This window comes from Rhipicephalus sanguineus, chromosome 2 (assembly GCF_013339695.2).
Source record: "Rhipicephalus sanguineus isolate Rsan-2018 chromosome 2, BIME_Rsan_1.4, whole genome shotgun sequence".
Lineage (NCBI taxonomy): Eukaryota > Metazoa > Arthropoda > Arachnida > Ixodida > Ixodidae > Rhipicephalus > Rhipicephalus sanguineus.
This window is the reverse complement of record NC_051177.1, coordinates 63,174,474-63,198,095: the sequence shown is the minus strand read 5'-3', so window position 1 is coordinate 63,198,095 and position 23,622 is coordinate 63,174,474. Positions and strand designations below refer to the sequence as shown.

The following is a 23,622-nucleotide window of genomic DNA, read 5'->3' as shown; positions in this document are numbered from 1 at the left end:
GTATGGAGTGCATTTTTTCGTCATGTGCCAGATAAAAAATTTACTACTATGGTTGATTACCATAAGCGATTATCCACATGATTATAAAAAGCTAATTGCACATGGACTGCAGGACTGCATCTAACTGAGCTCGTTGACACGGGAAAGCTGTCTGCCGTTCTGTCACCACCCGGTGTCTAGCGCGAGCTGTTCCCGTCTCAAGGACATCGTACGAACCACCACGGCGACGACGACGCCGTCGACAAGTTTTTTTTTGTTTTGAGTAACGCTGTACCGTGTATGACTTCCACGATGTCGATGACCATTTCGAAACGAGCTTGTCTCAGAGGCCTTTCTTCGCTACGCAAAAACCGGAGGTCTAGACCGGAAGAAAGTCAAGTACAGGTTGGGAGTAGAAAGCGGAAGTGAACGTAAAGCCTTAAGTGCGTACCCGGAAGTGAATACATGTACCATCGCTGCTATTCTGAGACTATGTGTGATGCACAAAGCTTAGATCTAGCTGTCCAGTGCTATTGTTTTACAGTTTACTGCAGCGCTGGGGAAGCTCTAACGAAGAGTGAGTTTTCATTTTCTTTTTCAAGAAATTGTGGCTTGTTAGTACACGGTGCGTGCACGCGGTCATGGGCTTGCGCACGAGGGGGGGGGGGGGGAGGGGCAGCCGTCCCCCCAATCACCTACGAGGGGGGGGGGTCAAAGTCTGCTCGATACGTTTACGTAGGTATGGCCACGCAGGTTTTTGACGGTAATGGCGGGCCGAAGGCGCCAGATATTCCATTCCAAGAACTGTTTACTTCCCATTTTCAGGAAAGCCGGGGATTAAAGGCAGGTCATTGTGAGAAGCGCGCCATCGCTTCATTTTTTCTTTTTTTTTTCATCCACTGTCAAACATGTTGTCCTTTGGACTCGGCCAACAGAAAGGGGGGGGGGGGGAGAGGGGACGAAACATTGCCCCCCCCCCTCTATTGGGGAACCCTGCGCACGCCTATGCACGCGATTCATCAGCCACAACCTGGATGTAGGTCTTAGATGCGTGTGTTTGATTGCCTGAGTGTTACATCTGTCCATGCACGTTCTTTATCGCACGGAACTAAGGTAAATTCCAAATTCCAAATGTGTGTCGTCGATTGTGACAAGGATCCTCGTCAGTGTAACGGACGAACGGACAAAGAAAACCCAATTTCGAACAGTATAAACTACTGTCACAGTAAAAAAAGAAGAGGCTTTACTGCTCACGTGATATATGGTGCAATCTTTGGATTCCAGTGCATGAGTGAAAGCAGAGGAGAAATGCCACTTGCGGATGTTTGCCGATGTAATGGGTCACAGTGCCTGCGTGGTCCTTGAAGCTCGCCTTATGGTAGTGTGGTGGCAGAACAGCTCAGTTTGTGGTAACTCATCCAATATTTGACCTTCCCGGAAATTTATTTCGGTAAAATGCTTCGAAAACGGCGCCTTACAATTCGCATTGCTCAATCAAAATTTGCTACGGAGGCAGGTGAATTGGTCTACCTTTAAGGTGCACTGACACGATGTTTTGCGGCCGAGATAGCCTGCCGGATCGATTCCCGTGAACTTGCGCTTATCATCTACCAAATTTCAACAGCGAATATTGCTTCGAAACTAACTTACATGAATTTTTTAAGCTCGCGTGAGCAATCCAGCGCTATACACCGCACCTCGCGACATTGACATCATCTAAGGTGACCTGAAGGGGACCCCCAACTTCCTCGACGTCACCACAGCAGCCGCACTCCGAGCTGGCGCGGCCTATAGTGATGACGTCATAGTCGCCATTGCCGTTTTTTCCGCGCTTGCGCCAGCAGGCTACTATTTGAAGGCTGCTCGCGAGTCCGTGCACGCGGCGAACGTTTGGAAAGTGTGGCGGCCCCAAAAAAGTCGTTGCCACCAGACGACGATGACACCGACGACGATTATGGCAAAGACATCGCGCAGGACATGCAGCAGGCGAAGGAACCCGAGCAGGTGATGTAAGCAGCGCTGAAGTGCGTCACACTTCTGTGTGCTCACGAGGTCGAGCTTGTTTACCACGCTTCACACGCTTGATGGCGTTTGTTGCACTCGACGGCTAGAGTTACTGTTGATATCGGAGCTATTCCAAACCGAAAGTGACAGTGGTCGGTAATAAACGAACTGTAATTAATTATCTCTCGCGCGCTGCAGCGAGCTGTGTGCCGGGCTTTGACTATAGGCCCCCATCATCATATTGCAGGGAAAAAAACGAAAAAAAAAACGCCACAAGCTAAATTTATGCGTCAGTGCCTCTTTAATGACAAGGCCTTCCTCTCGAAGCCGGAAGAGAGAAAGAGAGACATTTATTTGGTCCGGAGGGAAGAGTATTAGGTGTTTATACATCCAACTCATGACCGGAAGAAAAAAAAATTGCGCTGATTCTTTCGTTCTATGCTGTAGGTGCGACTGCACATCTGCATGGGTCTGTCGGCCTTACTTGGCTCAGCGATGTCGCCGAAATGTCGCAGGTACGTCTGCCGTGCGTGTTGGGATAGGCGAACTTTTATCGCCATGAATCTCGTGCTGCCGCAGTGTATGTCTCCCGATTCAAGTGCGCAGCTGCATAGACGACGCGAATAGTGTACCGCACATCTGAAAACGTTGTTGAACTGCAGCAGTTCTTTGCGCAGAAAGCCAGCAGGCGACGACTTCGACGCTCGACGAGATTTCTTGCTCCGTATTCCCGCAAGACGTTCCAGGGCTGTAAGGGCACAGTGGGCATGAAAATCAAAACGGCGTCGTCATCGAGCCGGTTGCAAAGGTAATTGCTTTAGCACTTGCTTTGCTTTAGGCGAACGCAATAGCTAAGACCCGAACTCTGAAATTTTTCTTACTCAAAGACGGAAGCCTCAATAGCGGCCACGCCGCCTGACATCAATCCTAAGAGCTTCATTATTGAGGCGCCCTTCTGGAGATTACCGGAGATTACCCGTCACGGTGGTCGAGTGGTTATGGCACTCGACTCCTGACCCGCAGGTCGTGGGATCGAATCCCGGCTGCGGCGGCTGCATTTAATTTGGACCCGTGTAAGTTAGATTTAGGTGCACGTTAAAGAACCCCAGGTGGTCGAAGGAGCCCTCCACTACGGCGTCTCTCATAATCAAATCGTGGTTTTGGGACGTTGAACCCGAACAATTATGTTACTGGAGATTGCCTTTGGTGCTCCCTTTCCGTACTGGAGATTGCCCTTGGTGCTCCCTTGCCGTAAATCAGCCTTGAAGCTGTCTCCTAGCTTCATCTTTAATCACTGAAGCCCGAAGACCACATGTATACATATTCTTGCCGATGTGCTCAAGCTTGCGACTATACGCCTCGTGTTGAAGTCGCGGTTTTTACGTATATATTCAAGAGACGCCCTCCGCCCGCCGCGGTGGTCTAGCGGTTATGGTGCTCCACTGCTGACCCGAAGGTCGCGGGATCGAATCCCGGCAGCGGCGGCCGCATTTCGATGGAGGCAAAATGCTAGAGACCCATGTACTTAGATTTAGGTGGACGTTAAATAACCCCAGGTAGTCGAAATTTCCAGAGCTCTCCACTAAGGCGTCTGCCATAGTCATGTCGTAGTTTTGGGACGTAAAACCCAAACAATTATGTCATTTAGAGACGCACGCCAGCGCGCGCTGACTCCTGGCTAGACGGGCTCTTGCAGGGGCCATGGCAGACATCGCTTCATAATCGGCTGTTGATCGTACTTCTAAAAAATTCGCAGTCTGTATTTTACTAGAATCCATCGGTCGCGCTGCATGCTGCAGGGCAAAGCTACTTCGTCACGTGGCACAGCTATCCGTGTACACCGTCTGCGCAAACGTACCTGTTATTTGGCCTTAAGGCGTACTTCTGGTTTGCGCATGGACGCTGCGTGGTTCAATTCCCAGTAGAGGGCGGCATATTTCAGTGATAACGGAATAATAATAACAATAAAAAACTGATACAATGATAGCCAGCGATGTATCAATAACAGCACCAAGTATAATGTCCGCAGTATTATGGGCGATATAAACAGTGGCCCGCATTCGCTTACTAGTTAAACTATCAAGCCTGATGCTGCGCGTCACACATGCTACGGCCGGTACATTAAGCGCAGCGGCCGTGCACATGCGGACACGACACCTGTCTCACTGGGCGACACTCGGCGTCGCATGCAAGACTGGCGTGATGAGAAGCGCCGACCGCGCGTGACATCTCGCTTCAGGCGTCTCGAGAATTTGATCTTACGTGACGTCCCACTCTAAGAACGACAAAAAGTTGAGATAGTTGGAAGGAATTCATCCCGACAGAAGTTAAGGTGTGTGATGTTTGTGTCTTCTTGTCGTAACCCTTCTCTTGTGCCCGCGTTTTCGCGCCTTACCTTCTTTCGTGGTGAGCTCCTCACTAGGAGCACATATTACAGAGCGCATTAGAGTAACTCTACAATGTGCCCCTTAATATGTACTGGATATTCTAGTGTGCTCAGTAACTCTAGAGCACGCAAGGGTGTCTCGATGCGAGCGCCGCCTTTCATCGTACAAAACATCGAGGCACTAGAGCACACCGATCCAGCGGACGTGTCAGCTCGGCCTTTGCACCCGCTGCACATAACCTCCAAAACAGTGCTCTCAGGAGGAAGATATATAACAGCTGCATCTTACCGGTACTTACCTACGCAGCAGAAACATGGAGGCTTACAAAGAGGGTTCAACTTAAACTGGGTACGACGCAGCGAGCAGCGGAAAGGAAAATGATAGGTGTAACCTTAAGAGACAGGAAGAGAGCAGAGGGAACAAACGGGTGTTGCGGACGTCTTAGTCGAAATCAAGAAGAAAGAAATGGGCAGGGCATGTAGCGCGTAGGCAAGAAAACCGCTGTTCATTAAGAGTAACAGACTGGATTTTAAGAGAAGGCAAACGCGTGAGGGGGAGACAGAAAGTCAGGTGGGCAGATGAGATAAAGAAGTTTGCGGGTATAACGCGGTCGCAGCAGGCGCAGGACCGGGTTGATTGGCGGAACATGGGAGAGGCCTTTGCCGTGCAGTCAGGCTGATTATGATGATGATGATGTTACGCCTGCGCACTCAGCCGCACGTACAACCACAGCAGCATGCAGCTACAGCCTGACTATAGAGCGAGACGAGCGCCCACGCCTCACAATTTCGCGCTTACAGTTGTAGCTACTTTGCTGAGCAAGTAAATGTGGTTGGCCTCCTTCGTCACTAATTGGAATCGAATGTCACTAAGTAAGCGTACGCGGCATTAGTTTTCGTTAGAAGCAGTATAGGTTAGACGTGTGTACTTGCACTTTCTCCTCGAGGGCGACTACCCCAGTATTTTTGCTGAATGAGTTAAAACAGAGCAGTCGGTTTGGTAAACTAAAGTGCCCGTGAACATCTTTGGAAAATGGCATCTCGCGCGTAGACTCGGATCTGTACTCATATAGTTGCAGTTGCGTCAGGCTGCACGTTTGCACACAGACGGACTGAACGCGCGTGACGAGGTCGTGCTATATTCTTGGTCTCAAATATGAATGACGCCCTCGCGTCACTTTCTATTTTTTGTCTGCCCGCGCTGTAGTTCTCTATGTGGGTGTCGATCATAGAGAGCTCATAAACACTTTACTGTGTCCGTCTTCCGCAGGGTGGGAGTGATATTTAAACAGGATCATCACAGCAAACGAATGGGCGCGGTACGCTCCTTCAATCCCAGTTCTTTCAGTTATTGAAGGCAATAGCTTCGCAGGCCTCTGCCACCGGCGTTCTGCAGCGAGGTGTACGCTGATGAGCGATGTCCGAAATAAGCAGCAAGGAAAGCAAGAAAAGTAAACAAACGGAACATAAAGAAGTAAAACATTAAAATAAAATACAGAAATAACAAAACGAATATAAATATGAAGCAAAAATAAATATTTTAATTGAGGAATACAATGTGGCAGTCAATATGTTCAAATATTTTTGAAATTCTCAATTGTCTTCATTCATCACCGATCAGATGATTGAATTGTCGGCCAGTTTTGTTGCTTTTTCATGTTCGATGCCAATCACAACAGTAGTATAGGAAAACTGCCCGAATTCAATGGTGGCAACAAGGCACGCCGTTCCTCGGCCGCTGCATGCACAAGCAGTTTCGCGCAGCCAGAGCTACACAGCACAGCCACGGTCAGTACTTTCCCTGCAACATACGGGTGCGTGAATGGATAGCGTGGTAAATGGATGATTATTCGATATATCGTAGACACTTCGACAACTGGCAGACTGATAGATCTGTAAGGTTCGGTGCTTTGGGAGATAGATCGAGCCACCCAGGAAGAGGACAAGGTGACAGCACTGTCCGAAGGAGACCTTTACTGTGATGCATTGGTCAAATATACACCAGTCAAATATAGGCTCAGTGGCAACGACGCTTCGTCGCTATAGGCACGAAACGAACGGGTTCGAATCCTACAACTTCGGTGACCGTACTTCAACGGAGGCCTTACGCGAATACGCTCAAATACCGCGTGTGATGAGCTGCCGCTGAAGAATCGCAAGGTAGCGGCCGTGGTAGCTCAGAATACGCTCAAATACCGCGTGTGATGAGCTGCCGCTGAAGAATCGCAAGGTAGCGGCCGTGGTAGCTCAGAACGTAAGGTGTCGCGGAGCTGAGCTCGAGGGCGCAGGTTCGGTTCAAAGTCACGGCGGCCGCATTTCGATGTGGACGAAATGCAAAGAACACCTGTCTCCTTAGATTTAGGTGCATGTTAAATAACCCCCGGTGGTCGAAATTTATCCTGAGTACCCTTCTACGGCGCATGCCTCATAACCATGTTCTGATTTTGGCACGTAAAACAACAACAATTACAAGTTGGTTGGTTGGTTGCAAAACTTTATTGAGGTCCTGCAAGGCGCGCGTCAGCGCGCAGCGGCCGACTCCCACGTCGGGACCGTCAGTCCAAGCCTGCCGGCCGCTCCGCGGGCCTGCTGGACGGCCCAGAGCTCAGCCACTGCTTCGGCCAGGTGGGAGGCGGCCCTGCGCAACAACAATTACAAGTGGTCTAAGTTAATTCGGAACACTTCACTGGCATCGATAGATGCAAATCTTTAATTGCGAAATCCCGAAGTGAGCGACTCAGCGGGCCGCTCCCATGTTGGGACATTGCAACATTTAATTCTGATATCCTCCTTTGGCGCTTTGATTATAACTTAAAGACTCCATCGATCAATCAGACCTCTCCTCGACAAGCAAAAACAGATGTCCCTTTGTTCACCGGCGCCCCCGAAGAAAATGCAAAATAACCATGTTCGCAGCGTCTGTGTAGTATACAGCAATAACGGGAGCTACGACCCCAGCTGTTGCGGCGAAGTCAGTGTGCTTTCATGCAAGCACCAGCTGGATTCATTACGCTCCTGTTGTTAAAGTATGCGTCGATCATAGCGCACCTCCCGGGGAGTCGTTCCATCAGGGTCCATTGAACGTCCTCGACGCCTGTGTAGATGCTGCGGCGTGCGACTGGTGTTGAGGCTCGGCGCAGTGCACATTTCGTCCCATGATGTCGTCGTCGTCTTCGTCGCTGCTGTAACAAGGTGGTACGTGCGTGAAACGTGCGATGTTTAGAATGTGTCAGCGTTGATTGACAGTGCGGACATCGTGAGTGGCATATAGTTACGCGGTTGAAGTGTTGCGCAGCTCTAGGCACGATGGCGCGGTTTAGATTCCCGGCCATGACAGCCGCATTTTGACGATATGTGATAGAAGTGAAACACCCGCTTGCTTAGATTGCGGTGTCCTTTAAAGAACCACAGGGGTTGAAATTGAGCCCGGAGTCGAACGGCGTTCCTCATCTAATGATATTGTGGTTTCGGCAAGCAAAAACCCCAGAGTATAACTTCTTTAATAGTGCTGACATTTTTCGGGAAGCGGAAGTGCATAAAAGGACACTGAAGAGAGCAAAATAATTTGGAGCTGTAAAAATAAGGTCACTCTTAATGTCAGTGGGGGCCGACAAATATAATGTCAGCCGGAGACACCATTTTGAAAATGGCATCAGGTCGCCATGACGTCATAGATTTTATAGGCACTCAGTGGCAACTAGTTGACCTTTCGTTTGGAAAGGTGTCCCACATTGCATGTTAGACTGAATACTATATATCGCCTCGGCCACGGTGCTTCGGGCTATACCGCTGGCCGCCTTGTCCCCCGTTTGCGGCGGAGGCCCCTAAACGAAAACATTGTAGCTGCGACCTCGACCTGAAGTACTGCTGGCTCCAAGTGCGAAAGGACATGAAGCCAGGACAGCACTGAATTTCATGAAATTACTATATGTGAAGAAAAAAATTCGGTGTCATTTCACTGCGTGAAGGTAAGTGACCAGCGAAGCTCACAGGCGCAAAATTTTCTTCGAGAGTTGTTCGGGGGATGCGTAAGCTTAAAGTTCCATTGTAGGCGGCGGCCTTTCACCGAGCGCTATTTTCGGGTGGCATCGGCATCTTCTTTGTCACGTTCGTCGGCATTTTAAGCAGCCCCTTAACAGTCGCATAGAAAAATGCACGTTTGGCGTGACATTTTTCGCAAAGGATCAATTTTCCTTATGCGCACAACTGCCCATGTGTGCTTTATATGTTGTCCTGCGGAGGTATTTGTCCTGTCGGCAGAGGGCAATTGCAGAGGGTCAGTTGTCCTGTCGGCTTCGTTGTCCCGCAGAGCCCTCCACTACTACTTGCCTCATAATCATATCGTGGTTTTGGCGCGTAGAACTCCACAAATTACTACGAGGAGCTTGGCGCCGGCCGCAACAATTCGAACGGCGAGGGCAGATTGCTCACGCATTGACAAGAGCGCGTTGAACTCCGTGTTTTTTCAGCATGCTGCTCTTATTTCGCCCGCAGCGCGAAATAAGGCCCAAAGCTCGATTCTTAAACAGGAAGATTCGAGGAACTAACTCTATAGGCTGGCCTCTCGCAACCGACAGTATATATATATATAGAACCACTGCAGCTTCTGCCCCCCTAAGATTGCCTGAATGATAGCGCGGTCAAGGGCTCGTGGCAGATAATTTTTTTACCCAGGGTCAAGTGGAGGGATAAGAAACCCGAGAAACACAGCGTACTTGGATATCTCTTGAGCATCCGCTTTACTCGCGCCTGACGAACAGTTCACAGTGTGTTTTTCGTTGTTGCGCGTACCACGAATGTGGGCTGACTGTTTCGTCTTTTTCCGGTTCACCGGTGCAACACATGTCCTACTCCTATCGTTTCTCGTTGGCTACTGGACGGGTGGTGTCACCCTTGTGCGGACACGTTCCGTGAGCCGTAGCAGTACTCTAACGGAAATCTATGCGTCGTCACTATTAGTTCATCTTGTGCCCATCGCCGCTCCAACAACTCTCCCCGACTTGCGTCCTCTGTGCCCACGGCAAGTAATAATGCGATTCAGCGGTTCTACAAGCCAACTACACGATGTGTGTATGAGGCACGCCGTGGTCGGTAACATCGGGATTCATTTTGACCACCTGGAATTTTTTTGACATGCACCAGCGTCGGGCGCAGCGCGGATGGTGTTTGGCCGATACGAGACTTGCGACGAGGTTCAGTTAGTATGGTGTGGTGTATAGTGTGCTGGGTTGGGGTGGGTTTTTGGGCCCTTGGGAACAGAACACTGACTTGGAACCAAGCGCTTTATCTGCAAAAGCGACACATATATAGCCAGGGAACAAACGGCTACGGGCATGGGCAGGGCATGTTGCAAGATAACCACTGGTCATTAAGAGTAACAGAATGGGTTCCAAGAGAAGGCAAGCGCACGAGGGGGAGGCAGAAAGTTAGGTGGGCAGATGAGATTAAGAGGCTTGCGGGGATAACGTACGTGGCCGCAGCAAGCGCAGGACCGGGTTGATTGGGGAGACGTGGTGGAGGCCTTTGCCCTGCAGTGGGCGTTAGTCAGGCTGATGATGATGATATAGCCAGAAAGAATGCTTTTCTGATTGCATGGAGACGTGGGGCAATTGCGTCACAGTGTCGGTGTGGAAAGAATGAACAGGTTCTTGCCTCCTACCTGATATCCACTATCTGAGCACAGCGGGAAGTCTCTTATCTGAAAATCAGGGTTCATGTATGGTTTAGTGCTTGGCCGCAATAATTGTTGACACTGTGACATAAAGTAGTTGGGAAGCTGTGTCGTTCACTTGACACTAGAAGAAGAAGAAATTTATTGATACGGGTCTGGGGTAAGGGGCTATGAGCTCGATGGGTGGGGTTCCTAGTCCAGGGTTCCAGTGGATGCGGCCGCCTGCCTGGCGTGACCCAGAGGCGCTAGCTGCACCTCCGGGTCAGAGCTGGCGAGCTGTGCCTCCCATAACTGGAAGGCGTTAGACAGATTAAACTGACCTATAAAAATCGATAGGAATATCACAAAAAGCAGTAGTTTCGCTTACAGCAGATCATGAACATAATAATAAATGTTGGGGTTTTACGTCTCAAAACCACTATATTATGAGGGACGCCGTAGTGGAGGGCTCCGGAAATTTCGACCATCTGCTGTTCTTCAACGTGCACCTAAATGCAAGTACACGGACCTCTAGCATTCCGCCTCCATCGAAATGCGGCCGCCGCTGCCATGATTCGATCCCCCGACCTCGGGGTCGGCATGCAGTCGAGCACTACGCGTAACCACTAGACCTACGTGGCGGGTTACCAGATCGCGAACAGCGCCGGTACAAGTAGGGGGCCCTTTTCCGGCCGTGGATATGAAGTTTAAAAACGATAGTCCTGACGCTATTTGCTTAAGTTATATTATGTTAATTGCTGCGTGTATTGCTCAAAGCTTCACAATATATGTCGTTTTTTGTAAGAGTTTTTCGTTTGTTGCACAAGCCAACAAGTTCAACAAAATTTTGTATAGAAGGAAGGAAGAAACAAGCGGAAGGACAGGGAGGTTAGCCAGTTCTTAGACCGGCTGGCTACCCTGTGCTGGGGAAAAAAGCCCAAGTGAAGATAGCGCGAACAAGACGAAGGTGCTTACAACGGTCCCAGGTATTTTTGCGAAAACTGCAGAGACAAATATAGGTCGGAAGTTCTCGCGGATTACTTTATGCATGACTCAAACGATCACAATCTTTAGTTGGGCCGTGAGGACTCCTCGAAAAAGCTTTTGAGTGCGTACGTGAAAAAAGAGGCGGGAATGATATCAGGCATACATTTTATCGGCTATGCGCGTTAATGCTATTCACGTCTGCCGCGTAGCCATATACGTCAGTGTCGTAATGTATGCTGAATAATTTCTGATAGAGCTGTAGGAGGCAAAAAAAAAGTTCGTATTGTGCTATCTGTTACTTATGGCGTGAAATCACTGCTGTCACCTTATTCGTGCATCAAAGCTAATATATTTAGGCAAGACGCGGCACGGGTCTGTAACAAAGGAAGGCTAGCACAACACAAGGACTGTTAAAAAGAATGCATGTGCTTGTGGTGTTCATTTGTTAAAAAATAGTACGAGCCACTTTGTGAGATATCCATTTCTCCCGTTGTGTTGGCTTTGCGCTCTCAAATGTAAGGGCGTGGGTTCGATTCCCTGCCACGGAAGCCGCATTTCGACCAAGGCGAAGTTAATTTTTTATTTCTCATAGTGGGCTCTCGCCATCTGAAAAAGAAGAGTGAACTCCCCTGCCATTTTTTCACGCTACCTTCACTAGAGATTTTTTCTTCAATCCTTATACAAAATTTTGTTGAAGTTGTTAGCTTATGAAACATCGGCACAAATTTTACCTCCGACTGGTTAAGTAAATGCTGGGGCTCCGTTTTTGATTGTGGACGATTCGCTACCGAAATCTTTCTAATACTTGGCTTTGCGATTGTTTCCTCGAAGACTGTGCGACATAAAGCGCAACCGTTTTCTCTTCTGAAATCCGATGTCGCCTCGTGTTGGTTGTGGTGGTGGTGGTAGGGGGGGGGGGGGGCATGTCGCAGCAGGCCGGGTAAGCTGCAATACATATCTGGCAACTGTTCCGTCTGAGCCTTGTGGTAGCAGGGGTGCGTCACCAACCGTTGATAAGCGTAGCTACTCGTATGTCTCGCAAAAAGCATTCTACAATTACTGCACACTCTTCCTCATTGCCGCGAGACCTCCGGGGAAACCAACGTCTGCGAAGCTCGAATGTGCATAAATCCACATTTCTTTTTCTTCTGCAGGCTGGGGAACATCTCTGTTCTTTCTGTGCCAAACTGTTGGCATAGCCAGATGAAATTCTTTATGTCACCGATGTCACCATGGAAGACACAAAGCAGGGAAGCGCATCGTACTATTTTATATGGCCCGGATCAGGGTTGTACGCGGAGTTGTTTTCAATGCGGTACGAACGGGTAGCTTCTTCGCGAGTAAGTCCTTGGAAGATATGCTTAATACAGATTTTTTTTTATTACCCAAAAGGGATCGTGGATTGTTTGCGCAGTGTCCTGAAAAATATCTGGAGCTCTCAATTTTGGAGCTCATGGCAGCGTAGATGTATATCCTGAAATTCTGGCTCACACCCACCCTGGGGGATTGGTCAAGAATCGGGTAACTAAGATAAAATATTTAAAATATAGAAAAGAGAATAATTTGGACTTTTGTTTAATTAGAAGATTTCTGATCGGAATTATTTTTTTTAAAATAAAGGGGGGGGGGGGTCGAATCTTTTCGCGTGCATAAACGTCGGCTTCTTCAGTTCCTCCAATTCCTATGCGGGATGTCATCAATCGAAATTTCACGTCAAACCCTCGAGATCTTAAATCGGCGCCGGAGACTGTTTTCTCTAAAGGCAGGGCAATGATATAATAGCTGTAACGCCGACTACGAGTCCAATAGCATTGCGACTTCTTGGGCAAAATGTGTCCACAATTTTTCGTAGAGCCGCGGTGTTGCGCTCTCTGAGACTAAGCAATCGACGCGGTCATACATTGACACGTTAAGTTATGATATGCAGAATGCCGCTATGTTGCTATGGATCTGTATAGACATGTAGGCCCATGTCTTCGATACGTTGTGCTCAAGTTGTCACAAGAGACTTCGCTTCGGCTTTTGGAACGGTATACGTTTCGACGGTAGCGCTTGTGTAGTCGGTTTCTTTCAATTCGTCTTGGTGTGGGTGCGCCGTTTTATGATCAAGCTGTAGCTGTGTCAACAAGTGCGTTAACGCCGGCTTGTCGGTACGCAATGAAATTTTTAAAAAATCTGCGATAATTTTGTGCCTCGTCGTAGCGCTGTTTATAAATTCCATTGTCAACAAGGAATGCCAAAAGCTGGAGTAGAAGACACTCAGCTTCCTGCTGTAACCTTCTTGTTTTAAGCCATCAGAAAAACTGCCATCGCCAAGCGAAGTTCTTTTCTATGTACTGCCTACAAGGGCAACAGTTGACTCTGCGATTGTGGTATAGGCGGCAACTGATAACGTGATGTCATCCATCGGACCATCGCCACACAAAAAAGATTGACTTCAATGGGCTGCTTTTCTGTGAGAGATTACCAGCTGTTGCTCTCATGATAATGATATGGGGAGTGGTCAACAGCCTTCGCGGAAACATTCAGTCGTACAGACCATTCGAAGCGCTTGCTTTAGGAATAAGAAACTTTACAATATCTGCAGAAGATTTCGCAGACGTATACGCGCCTGGACGATCAGCAGGAAGCGAACCCTCTACCGTTTCAATCATGATGGATGTGCCGTTCAACTTTTGTGAGTTTGGACTGGCGCTTAGCAAATTGAAAAGACATTACACTCTGGTTCAGGATTTGTTCGTCAATCAGATGCTCTTAAATCTACCATACGAACGAATACATACTAACCTTGACTTTTTGGATCCCGTCTAGAGCGCATGAGAAATCCTAGAAGCGTGGAAGAAAGCGTGGGCTGTGCCAGGGCTCAAGTGCAGAAGGAATCATGCCGGAAATATCTGAAATAGTCCGGAAATAACGCTCAGTATCACTAACATCATGTGTATCGAAATAGACTAAACTACTAACAACTACATGGTTAACTCGGTATCTTGAGAGAGTAAAAAAGACTCCCTTCGTGTATGACTAAATTTGGACAACGGTTGAGTTCTCAAGCGTGTCTTGGACTTACTGAGCCTCATCGAGCATTACCGTGTCGACTGCCTTTCGACGCGTACTCGCCGCTTTTATGGACACTGCCATCGTACGTCTCTGTGCTCCAGATAGGCGTCAACAGAATCCAAACCGTGGGTGCCTCCGCAAATGCCCTTCAAATTGTACACGAATTGCTCATTTCTCAGAGATCTCCGTGTCCGGGTTAAGCGCTTGAGAACATGATCGGCGAAGAGCGACGAATTTCCCTCGACGTATACCGCAAGGAAGTATCCTATCACCATTGATTTTTGACGTTGTCATGGCCAGTCTTCCTGACGCACTGAAAGTAGGCTTTAAATTGCCAGTGTACGCAGTTATCCACATTCGAATCTCTGGGTACCAACAGAAACGTTTAGCTCGGATAACCGTGGGTGTGACCTCCATCGCCGAGTGCCACTTATCGACGCTTGGACTATCTTTCCCGGCTGAAAAGATCTGCCTTCATACTTTTACCGGAAGTCAGGTGGATGTCACCCAATTTGTCGCGCAACCAGCGTTCGATTCCGAGGCGCGCCATCAACAACAAGGTATTACGGCGACTTGCTGATGAACGTATTGGGGCTGCATCATCAGTGTACTGGGCCGACGCACTCCGTTTTATGGCAGGCGTAGTTCCTTCGTGTTCATGTTAGGATGCTTGCTCCTGAAAGACTCGGTGAAATGTTTTGCTACTGCGCATTATTTAGTGCGCATTTAAATGTTCACCCACGGCTTCTTCGACTTCCTATACTTGGAATATTGTACCAACTGAAGCACAATATTATAGATAGATCTGTTCAAGCTTTGTGACAATAAAATTGTAAAGTAAACATGTTTACGAATATAGCCCCGCCACGGTGGTCTAGTGGTTATGGCGCTCGACTGCTGACCCGAAGGTCGCGGGATCGAATCCCGGCCGCGGCGGCTGCATTTTCGATGGAGGCGAAAATGTCGGAGGCCCGTGTACTTAGATTTAGGTGCACGTTAAAGAACCCCAGGTGGTCGAAATTTCCGGAGCCCTCCACTACGGCGTCTCTCATAATCATGTCTTGGTTTTGGGACGTTAAACCCCAGATATTATTATTATTATGTTTACGAATATACATCACTTCATTCATATTCCAACGGCATATGTGTGGCGACGCTCGGCGTCTTATCGTTCTTCTGTGAATGACAGATCCCGACCGAAAACTAGCGACACCGTGACGCTTGGACAATAACATAAAAAGGTTAAATGTTCAGTTTATTTCTCTCTGCGCCAGAACTGCTGAAGTAATTTGGATCTTTTGGAATCTATTTCCTGGCGTTCCTGAGCATGACTCATCTCTTTATAATGTTTTTCCTCCGCCCTTTCACAATGCGTACGCTGGCTGGCGCCAAGATGTCTTAAATCAGAAGAATCGTCGACATCGGGGTCAAAGCAACCCCGCTGGAGCGGTTGTGCAAGCGGTTTCCGAGTACGTTAGACGCGGTCGCACCTGCGCAGAAGGAACGCAAGAGCACTGTATTTGTATCCGGTCTTTTATTTGTTTTGCCGCTGCGTTGAAAGTATTATACCTGCTGTCGGATGCCCCGGCTATTCAACATATTGCATGTAAAAGTAACAGAAACGGCTAAAATTAGGCAACACGAGAAGGCGAATGGTGCTGACGTCTCTATATCTCGGCGGTGACACATCGTTCGCGTATTTCCTTACTGCAATTTTCCTTTTGCCCACAAACCATTGTCGTCTCATTTTTTCACCTCTCGTGTTTTATATGCGTGTAGTAGTGTCTGGAACACTATAAACCCCAGAAAATGTGTTGTTGCCATGCGCTAGAGTGCGCTAAAAAACATTTGCTACCGTACTTGTTTCTACGCCCGAATTCGCAAACCTTTTTCGTTCGTAAGTTCCCTTTGTCATAGGTCAACCGCCATTGCTAATAATATAACCGGCATTATGTTTGGCTGAGATTTTGTCTTACCAAAAATTTTAGCGTGATGTGATTTTTCGCGAACATGGAGCCACCTTGGCGGTTTCAGTGTATATCCGGGAGTAGTGGCGTGGCCAGCCCCCCCCCCCCCCCCCCCGAGGATTTTTTCCCCAAGGGGTACAGAGCGCAAAATGACACTCGACCCCACTTATCTGCCCAGACCCAATGTCGGATCAAGGAGGTGCCCCCCCCCCCCCCGAAAAACATTTCTGCCTACGCCACTGCCCGGGAGTTAGATTCACTATGACGTCACAATACAGAAGCTGGATCAATTTCTCGCGATCGTCGTTTCGCCTACCACACGCCAGTTCAGTCGAAGTAAACAATCGCAGTATTCGAGGTAACGGCTTTTATTTAATACTTGGTTTTATAAGACGTCAGCAAAAACAAATGTTGTTTTGTCTTCAGCGCCAAAACAAAGTTGATGACGCCAGGTCTGACATTTCGAATCAACTTTATAGTGTGAAATAAAATATAGGTAAAAAACATCCAAACAGCCACGTTTGCTATGTGTTATTCTTTTACGCAATAGAAGAGGAGTACAACTATATATATAGGTTCTAGCACTCCAGAAATTCCTGGGAGAATTCGTTGTTAGGAAGAACGTCAACGTTAACACCTAATAACATTAAGTAGCGATGTTACGCTACTTAATGCAGGTGTTCACCACGGAGCCACGCTAGTTCTTGCAACTGCTTCGCAAAAAAAAAAAAAAACGCTATGAGAATGTTATGTAGTGGGAGAAGTCTCCTTAACGCATTTAATATTGCGTGGCAGAATCGTAGAATCGCACCGGGCATTCAAGCACGTGAATTGCGCATTGACTAGGTGGTTTAAAGCTTCCCACCCGTTACAAAGTGTGCAGCTGCGCAGGCGCACGTGGCACCTTACGGACGCATAGTAGGTACTTCGCCAATTTGCAAAAGGAAGAATTATGGCGTTGGTAGTACTTCGCAACTGTGCTTTTAGTGGGCATCCTAGGATAGTTCGAAAGGGCCAGTGTTTCGCGCGCAAATGTTCCTTTCTCTTCGGCACGCTTGAAGGCGATGCGCTCGGGGCCCCGTTACGCTTAAGATTTCGAAGAAGCTCAAGCGTGTCCTCAAAATTTTTAAATTATCTTCCGCCTGGGTGGTACAGTAGTTCTCAGTACAGCTAGTAGTGCTTAGCCGCTGACCCGGAAGTCACGGGTTCGATCCAGGCCGCGGCAGTCGCATTTCGATGGAGGCGAAATGCGAGACGCCCGTGTATTGTGCGATGTCAGTGCACGTTAAAGAACACCAGATGGTCGAAATTTCGGGAGCCCTCCACTACGGCGTCTCTCGTAATTATATCGTGGTTTTGGAACGTGAAACCCCAGATATTATTATTAATACTGCTTTACACTATTTGGGGTTAGCACTCGTTACTCTCCAGAGGCAAGTATTCTTCCGTGCTAGTCGTCGTTTTTGCATTGATTTCCTTCTCGGAGCCCGCTTTTCTTTTTTTATTGCCGCTTTGATGTTCCCATTACAAAAAAAATTCGCAGAACTTCTGTGCGCACGTGTTTTAAGCGTCACAAAGGTATAGCTGTTACACATAGTGACGGGACAATAGAGGATTGACGCAGGAACGGCTGCGCCTGCTTCGCAGAAATCTTCGCCGTTGCTCCCTTATCGGTGCAGTACACCACAGAAGACAGTCGTGCGCAGAACAATCCCTTCGGCGATCTTCCACTGATTTCACAGCTGCGCTCGTGTCGATGTGTTATAAATCACCGCGCTTTACTACACTGCTTAGAAAACCGGACACGTGCTGAAAGTGTTTGGCCTTTGTGAAAGTGACAAGCGTATAAGAGTAATTTATTGGTCGCATTACGGTGCGGTTCAATCCTGACCAGTGTCAACTAAGCGAATTTTTCTTCAAACCTGGAGCGCTGAAATATAGATCACATGGGGCATCTGTTTTTCTACCTCGCGTTCAGTCATGTATAATTGGAATGATGCCAGTGAAGCAAGTTATCGAACTCATGACTTCGTAGTATATGTACACAAAAGCTGTGTAGCTGCGCTGTAGCGCGGTACTTGCAGCTGGTCATTGGCAGAATTGTTTCCCGAACAAAAAAAAAAGGCTAAGGAGCGACTGCATGTATGAGGGCCCTATAAACATTTACCTCCCATCAATGTCGTCGCGCAGAAAAGATTCGCGTATTGCTTCGTTCTGTAAAACATACCGTCTTCTTGCCCTTCCCGATCTCCTCACCCCTCCACCGTTTTGTGTGTCCCGTCGCACTGACCAGCCGGCTTCGTTTCATGCAACACAATGTACGTCCATCAATCATTTTTGCCACATACCTCACGCAACTGGAACAATCCTTCCCCCAGACAATGTGGACATTAATGATCACAAGCAGTTCCGCAGTGCTACAGGTAAAATTGTATGCTTAAGTTCTACTTAACTTGCTGTCTCTTCTGCATTGTTTTTTTTTTCATTTTCTCTTTTTTATTTTTTTATTTTTACCAGTACCCCTCTGTAATGACTCTAGCCCCTAGAGGTATAATAAATGAAATGAAATATGTCATTGCTTCATGATTAACTACAGGTAGTAGTACATATGGTAGCAACAAGCGGAAAGCGAAAGAGCAGCTTATCGCTTATATCGCGGCGGAATATTCCCACATTCGGCACCCTGCTTAAACTGCCAGATTCTGCGAACTCTGAGCGGTGTGCGCATGCGCAATACGGACCCGAAAGATCCAGAAACAGCACAAAGCTCACTTAGCAAAGGCAGCTGGATGCAAGCCCGCCCACAACGCCCACGACGGAGTTGCGGGAGCCTGGCGCACTGCAGCAATTTCGAAGTGTTTACGCCTGTATTTGCAGCCGGAACATCGTGACCGATTCGCCATGCAAATTAAATGAGCAAGAACGGTGGCTTGCGCATTTGCTCAATGCCGACCCGAACGAATAGTGTACTGGAGATTGGTAGGTAAAATCGGTGAGTGCCGAAGAGGGCTGCGATTTGAAGTGCACGCACGAGTTGATCACTCCATTCGGAATCGCTGCGCTCAAGATTACTTCTCCTCCTCCTCGATGTCGTGTCCTTGCGCGCAGGGTAAGGACATGAGAAAGAGAAGATTGAAAAGAAAAGTGGTTGACCAAAGTTAATTTACCGAAATTCTACCACGTTACAGAACGGGAAGAACAGAAATAGAGAATAGCATGCACAAAATAACAGGGAAACGGAGGTGCAGCCTTTTGTGCATTTGTAAGACAGCAGGATAGGTGTTTCTCTGAGATGAAGGAAGATAATCTTGATAAGAATGGAAGGGTTGATGAATAAAACGATCTCATACGAGACGAAACGGGCTGGTTAAACTTCACACAGCAAACCTGCGCACGCTGATCCTTCTCATCCTTGCGCAAAAGACATTGGAAGATCAAGAAATGAATCATCGTAAGACAATACGCGGGATGAGAAACTTTGACCTCAGCACTTCTCTTTGCACTACGTTTATTTATTTATTTATTTATTTATTTATTTATTTATTTATTTATTTATTTATTTATTATTTATTATTTATTTATTTATTTATTTATTTATTTATTTATTTATTTATTTATTTTCATTCTGCACCCTTAGACTGTGCTTCTCTACGCACCGTCCTCGTAACCGAGGCAACTCTCTCTTTCTTTTATTCTTTCTCTCTATCTCTATAGATTGTCAAAGGAGCGTCGTAAGAACGAGCAAAACAGCTGGCACAATAATAGCGAGAGAGGGAAAAAAACAGCTAAATTTTGTCCCAGCCTTGCGCCGCATATTTAGCTTCCATTACCCTTTGTGCCGAGCTTCTATTGAAAGGTCTCCCCGTCCGAACAATTGCTCTTCGGCGGCCTCGGACACGTGCGCAACTGAGTCACTCGCGTCGTAGCTTTTTTCTTTTTTCCTTTGGAACGTGTGAGCGTAGCGACTCGACAAACTGCGAGATCGCAGAATCAGACTAAGGTCCGCATAGTGCGGTTTGTGAGAGGCGCGACTGCAGCGACTCTTCGGCGAGACGTTCACCACGACCTGTAGCAGCACGATGGGACGACGCATGCTGAGCGCTTCGTGGCTCGTGAAGAAGTCGGTACCGCTGAGCATCGACGTTTGCATACCGTCCGAGTGCGCAGCTGTGTGCCACGAGCCGTCGTCTTCATTGGAACCTGCCAAATGCGCAGCGACGCAGTCCTTTAAGCACGAGTAAGTCGAAACTACACAATAATTAATGTAGCTGCATTCTAAAGAGTATAATTTGTGTACGTACGTGCGTAGTAATCCCATAAATGCCCGTAAATGCCCATAGACTGTTACGCCACCAAGCGGATCTCAGGAGGAACCCCCGGCAGGAGGGTTAGCAGACGGCAAAGCGGCAGCCGCTCCCTTGTTCGGCTGCGCTAGCCTGATTGTTAACACGTTAGTTAACAAGAGATACTACTACGACTTTGCATGATTCGTGCATCAGTGAACAAACCGGGCCTCCGCGTCAAGAAAAATCTGCTTTTTTCTTTAGAGACGCGAAGTTTTTGTGTAAACACGTGGTGAAGTACCCTGGGAAAATCACGCTGCCAATGATGGCCCACAACCAACGCATTTCAGCTCCGCGAGGTTTTATGTAGCCACGTACGTTAGTGGAGCGTTAATGTCCGACCATTTCCGTTGAAACTCACGCCGTTTCGCTTGTACATATCATGTGCATATTATCTAGTGCGTAAAATCCATAACATTGCACGCGGAGAGTCGCGTGAGCTCGCTATGTCGTCTTTTATAAATGAACAATATAAGGGTCTTCGTAATAAGCAGGTGATACTTTAAAATTTAAAGTCGCCTTATCCTTTGTCAGAAAAACGTTGTTACGATTCGTGTGAGAGACAATTCAGTCATTCGGGGCTGCGTTCGCTCCACGGCTATCGTGAACTACGACCAAGCCGCGTCGCGAAGTCCTCAGCAGCCGCATTCCGATTGAGATTAAACATGATTAAGCGTGGCGCCGGCGTCAGTATACAAGCCGGTGCAGGCCAGGCTGCGGAGAGGGCTTACGGCTGTGCCTTGGAATGCCGTCTAATTCATACGTCAATTCTACATCATGCAGTTTTCTCTAGCACGCACACGATTTCGCAAAGAATCGTTCATGCACGGTCACGGAGCTGAAATATAACCTTTCGCACCGAGGCGAATAGTTAATGAGGTGGCTAGCATTTAGCGCTTTCTATGATTTGGGCGAGTATTTCGATCTTGATATTCGCTTCAGTACGGCTCATGACTTCATCCAGCGAAACAGGCGCGTGGTTTGCGTCGAAACGTTCCATCTTTCCTTATACTGAAGACGTGTCCATCCTCATCCGGACAGCCATCACGTCATATGTATAGTTCGTGGGCATTGCGAATAGTATTTTTACTGAGGAGTGCGTACGGACATTTAATTAACGTGGGCGCACATGATGTCGCTTCTTCTTGTTTGGCTTTGTTTGGCTCGTGTGTTTTCTCTGGTTTAGATCCACTTTTTGTATACCTAATATACCTGCGTATTTGAGGCGTTTGTGACCGGTTCGTGGTAACTTTGAACTAGGCGTTTCATGAAGGCCTATCATTTCCTATGTGTGCGCAGTTACTAAACAGTATCTACATGAATCGAACACATAATGGAACCAAGGAGGACATAATGCACGAAATAAGTTATTTAAAAAATCGGTACAAATACAGTGAATTTCAAGCAGCATTACAAGATGAGTTTTTCTAACTGAAAGGTGTTAGAAATGTATGAGAATGGAGTCCTAGAATTGCTGTGATTCAGCTGCTGTTCTTGAGGTTGTGGGCTCAATCCCGCAATTCAGTGGAGGCGAAGTTTAAAAAAAAAAAGGACAAGAAAGATAGTTGTCCTGTAGATACATTAATGTGCACGTCAAATTGTTCCACAGACATGTCAAGACCTTTTTGTCTTTCCTTCTCTCTCTCTCTCTCTTTGTCCTGCATTCCGGTTTTTTTCTATGTAGGTTTGTTCCCGTTTATTCGCTGTCTAGAAGCTTCTTCAGTTATATTTACTAGCGGCGATCATAACAATCTTAGTGAATACTGCACAGATTAGGCTCGTTTTCATCACGTTGTGTTTCTTTCTAAGGACTTCTGAACAAGCGGGTTCCTTTACAGCACTGCTGAACTTTTAATTATACCTCTTTTGCTTTCTTAAGTGATCGTGCATTGCTTCTCAGTTAAGAGTAATTAATAACCCCGTCACGCGGGCAATCTAACATAATTTTCATCTAATAAAATTAAGTGAATTTTATGTAATTTTCCCTGCGTGCTATCGCCCGACGAAAACGAATGTCATCTCAAAATGACGAGTGTGACCGTGGCGTCCTGTGCAGTGATCGTTGAGAGAAGAAACGAATCTGAGAGAACCTCCATTTGACACGTGCGTAATAGTTTCTAGTGATAACAACTTTTAGGTAAAAATATGTCTTGGGGCCATTTCACACAATTCGTCATTATACTACAACAAAGCTAGCCAAGTGAAACAAAGAGATAAACGAAGGTTAGCATGGAAGGAGACATGAAGGAGTGAGGGGACAGCGTAATTGTTATTTTTTTTTCTTTATTAGATGATCTGTAATTACATATGTTAGAAAATCACGAGTCATTAGGGATCTGCTTCCCAGGCTTCAAGGCTGCGCATTCGGTCCCAAATCAAATGCGACAGAATTCCGTGAACTCACTCGGTTGAATATGTTTTCACCGAATGTCGTAAAGTTTTCCCACGTGTCAGTAGATAAGTGATGATGATGGTCATGACAGTAGATTTTTTTGGCGCAAGGCCAACTTTGGCCACAGAGCGCCTAACGCAAGGTTGTCTACGAACGGGCGCCAATCGAAGTCACTTACATTACGCTTACCGTGTGGCACGCACTGAAGACAAGATGCAGTGCTTGATGTATACCGCTGAGTTGTCAGAAGTGTGGCTTTCCGTATATTGCGGGAATACACGACAGTAAAAAATGTTACACTTCTGTTTGAACCATCTACTCTGCACCGCCCTTTACTCACGGTAGGTTCCTTAATAAAAAATTACAGCATATCCACGCACATTGCCTCTAGCATTTCGCCTCCGTTGAAGTGCGAGCGCCGCAGCCGGGATCGAACCCGCGACTTTCGAGTCGGCATCCGAGCAACGTAACCGCTCTACCACCGCGGTGGACCTCGCTATAATCCTATCTTTTAAACCATAAGAAAGCGTCAGAGCGCGCGTGATTAGCATTTACATATCGCGAACAGCAGCGCATGCAAGTGCACAAAAAGCGCGCAGTGGACTGACTTCGCATTCTTTTCGAGTCAAATATAATTTCGTGCCCGTCTAAGAAACCCCGTTAGTTCGAAGCTATCAAATTATATATACTACATCCGTCAGCTCGTCCATGTTGTGCAGGCAGGGATGGAGAGCCGAAACTCAATCGAAACTTCACAGAGTCAAGGCACGAAACAGCGCTTCTAAATCATTTGGAAGGGACAGGTAATCGGATATATTTTCGAAATAAGAAGCGACTTATTAGGTGTACGCTTATGG

The 23,622-nt window shown here is 47.4% G+C and overlaps 1 protein-coding gene across 4 annotated transcripts in view; it reads left to right on the top strand.

The window, feature by feature from the left end:
- The window catches only part of LOC119383107 (zinc transporter 2), a 93,198-nt gene that overhangs the window by 13,785 nt on the left and 55,791 nt on the right, over window positions 1–23,622 (top strand). The window contains exon 1 of one of the 4 annotated variants that reach the window (XM_037651103.2): window positions 2,618–2,791. The exons of 1 other annotated variant lie outside the window; for it this stretch is intronic. In XM_037651103.2, coding sequence (XP_037507031.1) covers window positions 2,751–2,791 — 41 coding nt within the window. In that variant the 5' untranslated portion in view covers window positions 2,618–2,750. Of the gene's footprint in view, window positions 1–2,617; window positions 2,792–8,318; window positions 8,338–19,985; window positions 20,268–23,622 lie in introns of those variants that run through there. 2 more of the 4 variants (XM_037651105.2, XM_037651102.2) reach the window with 2 other exon arrangements.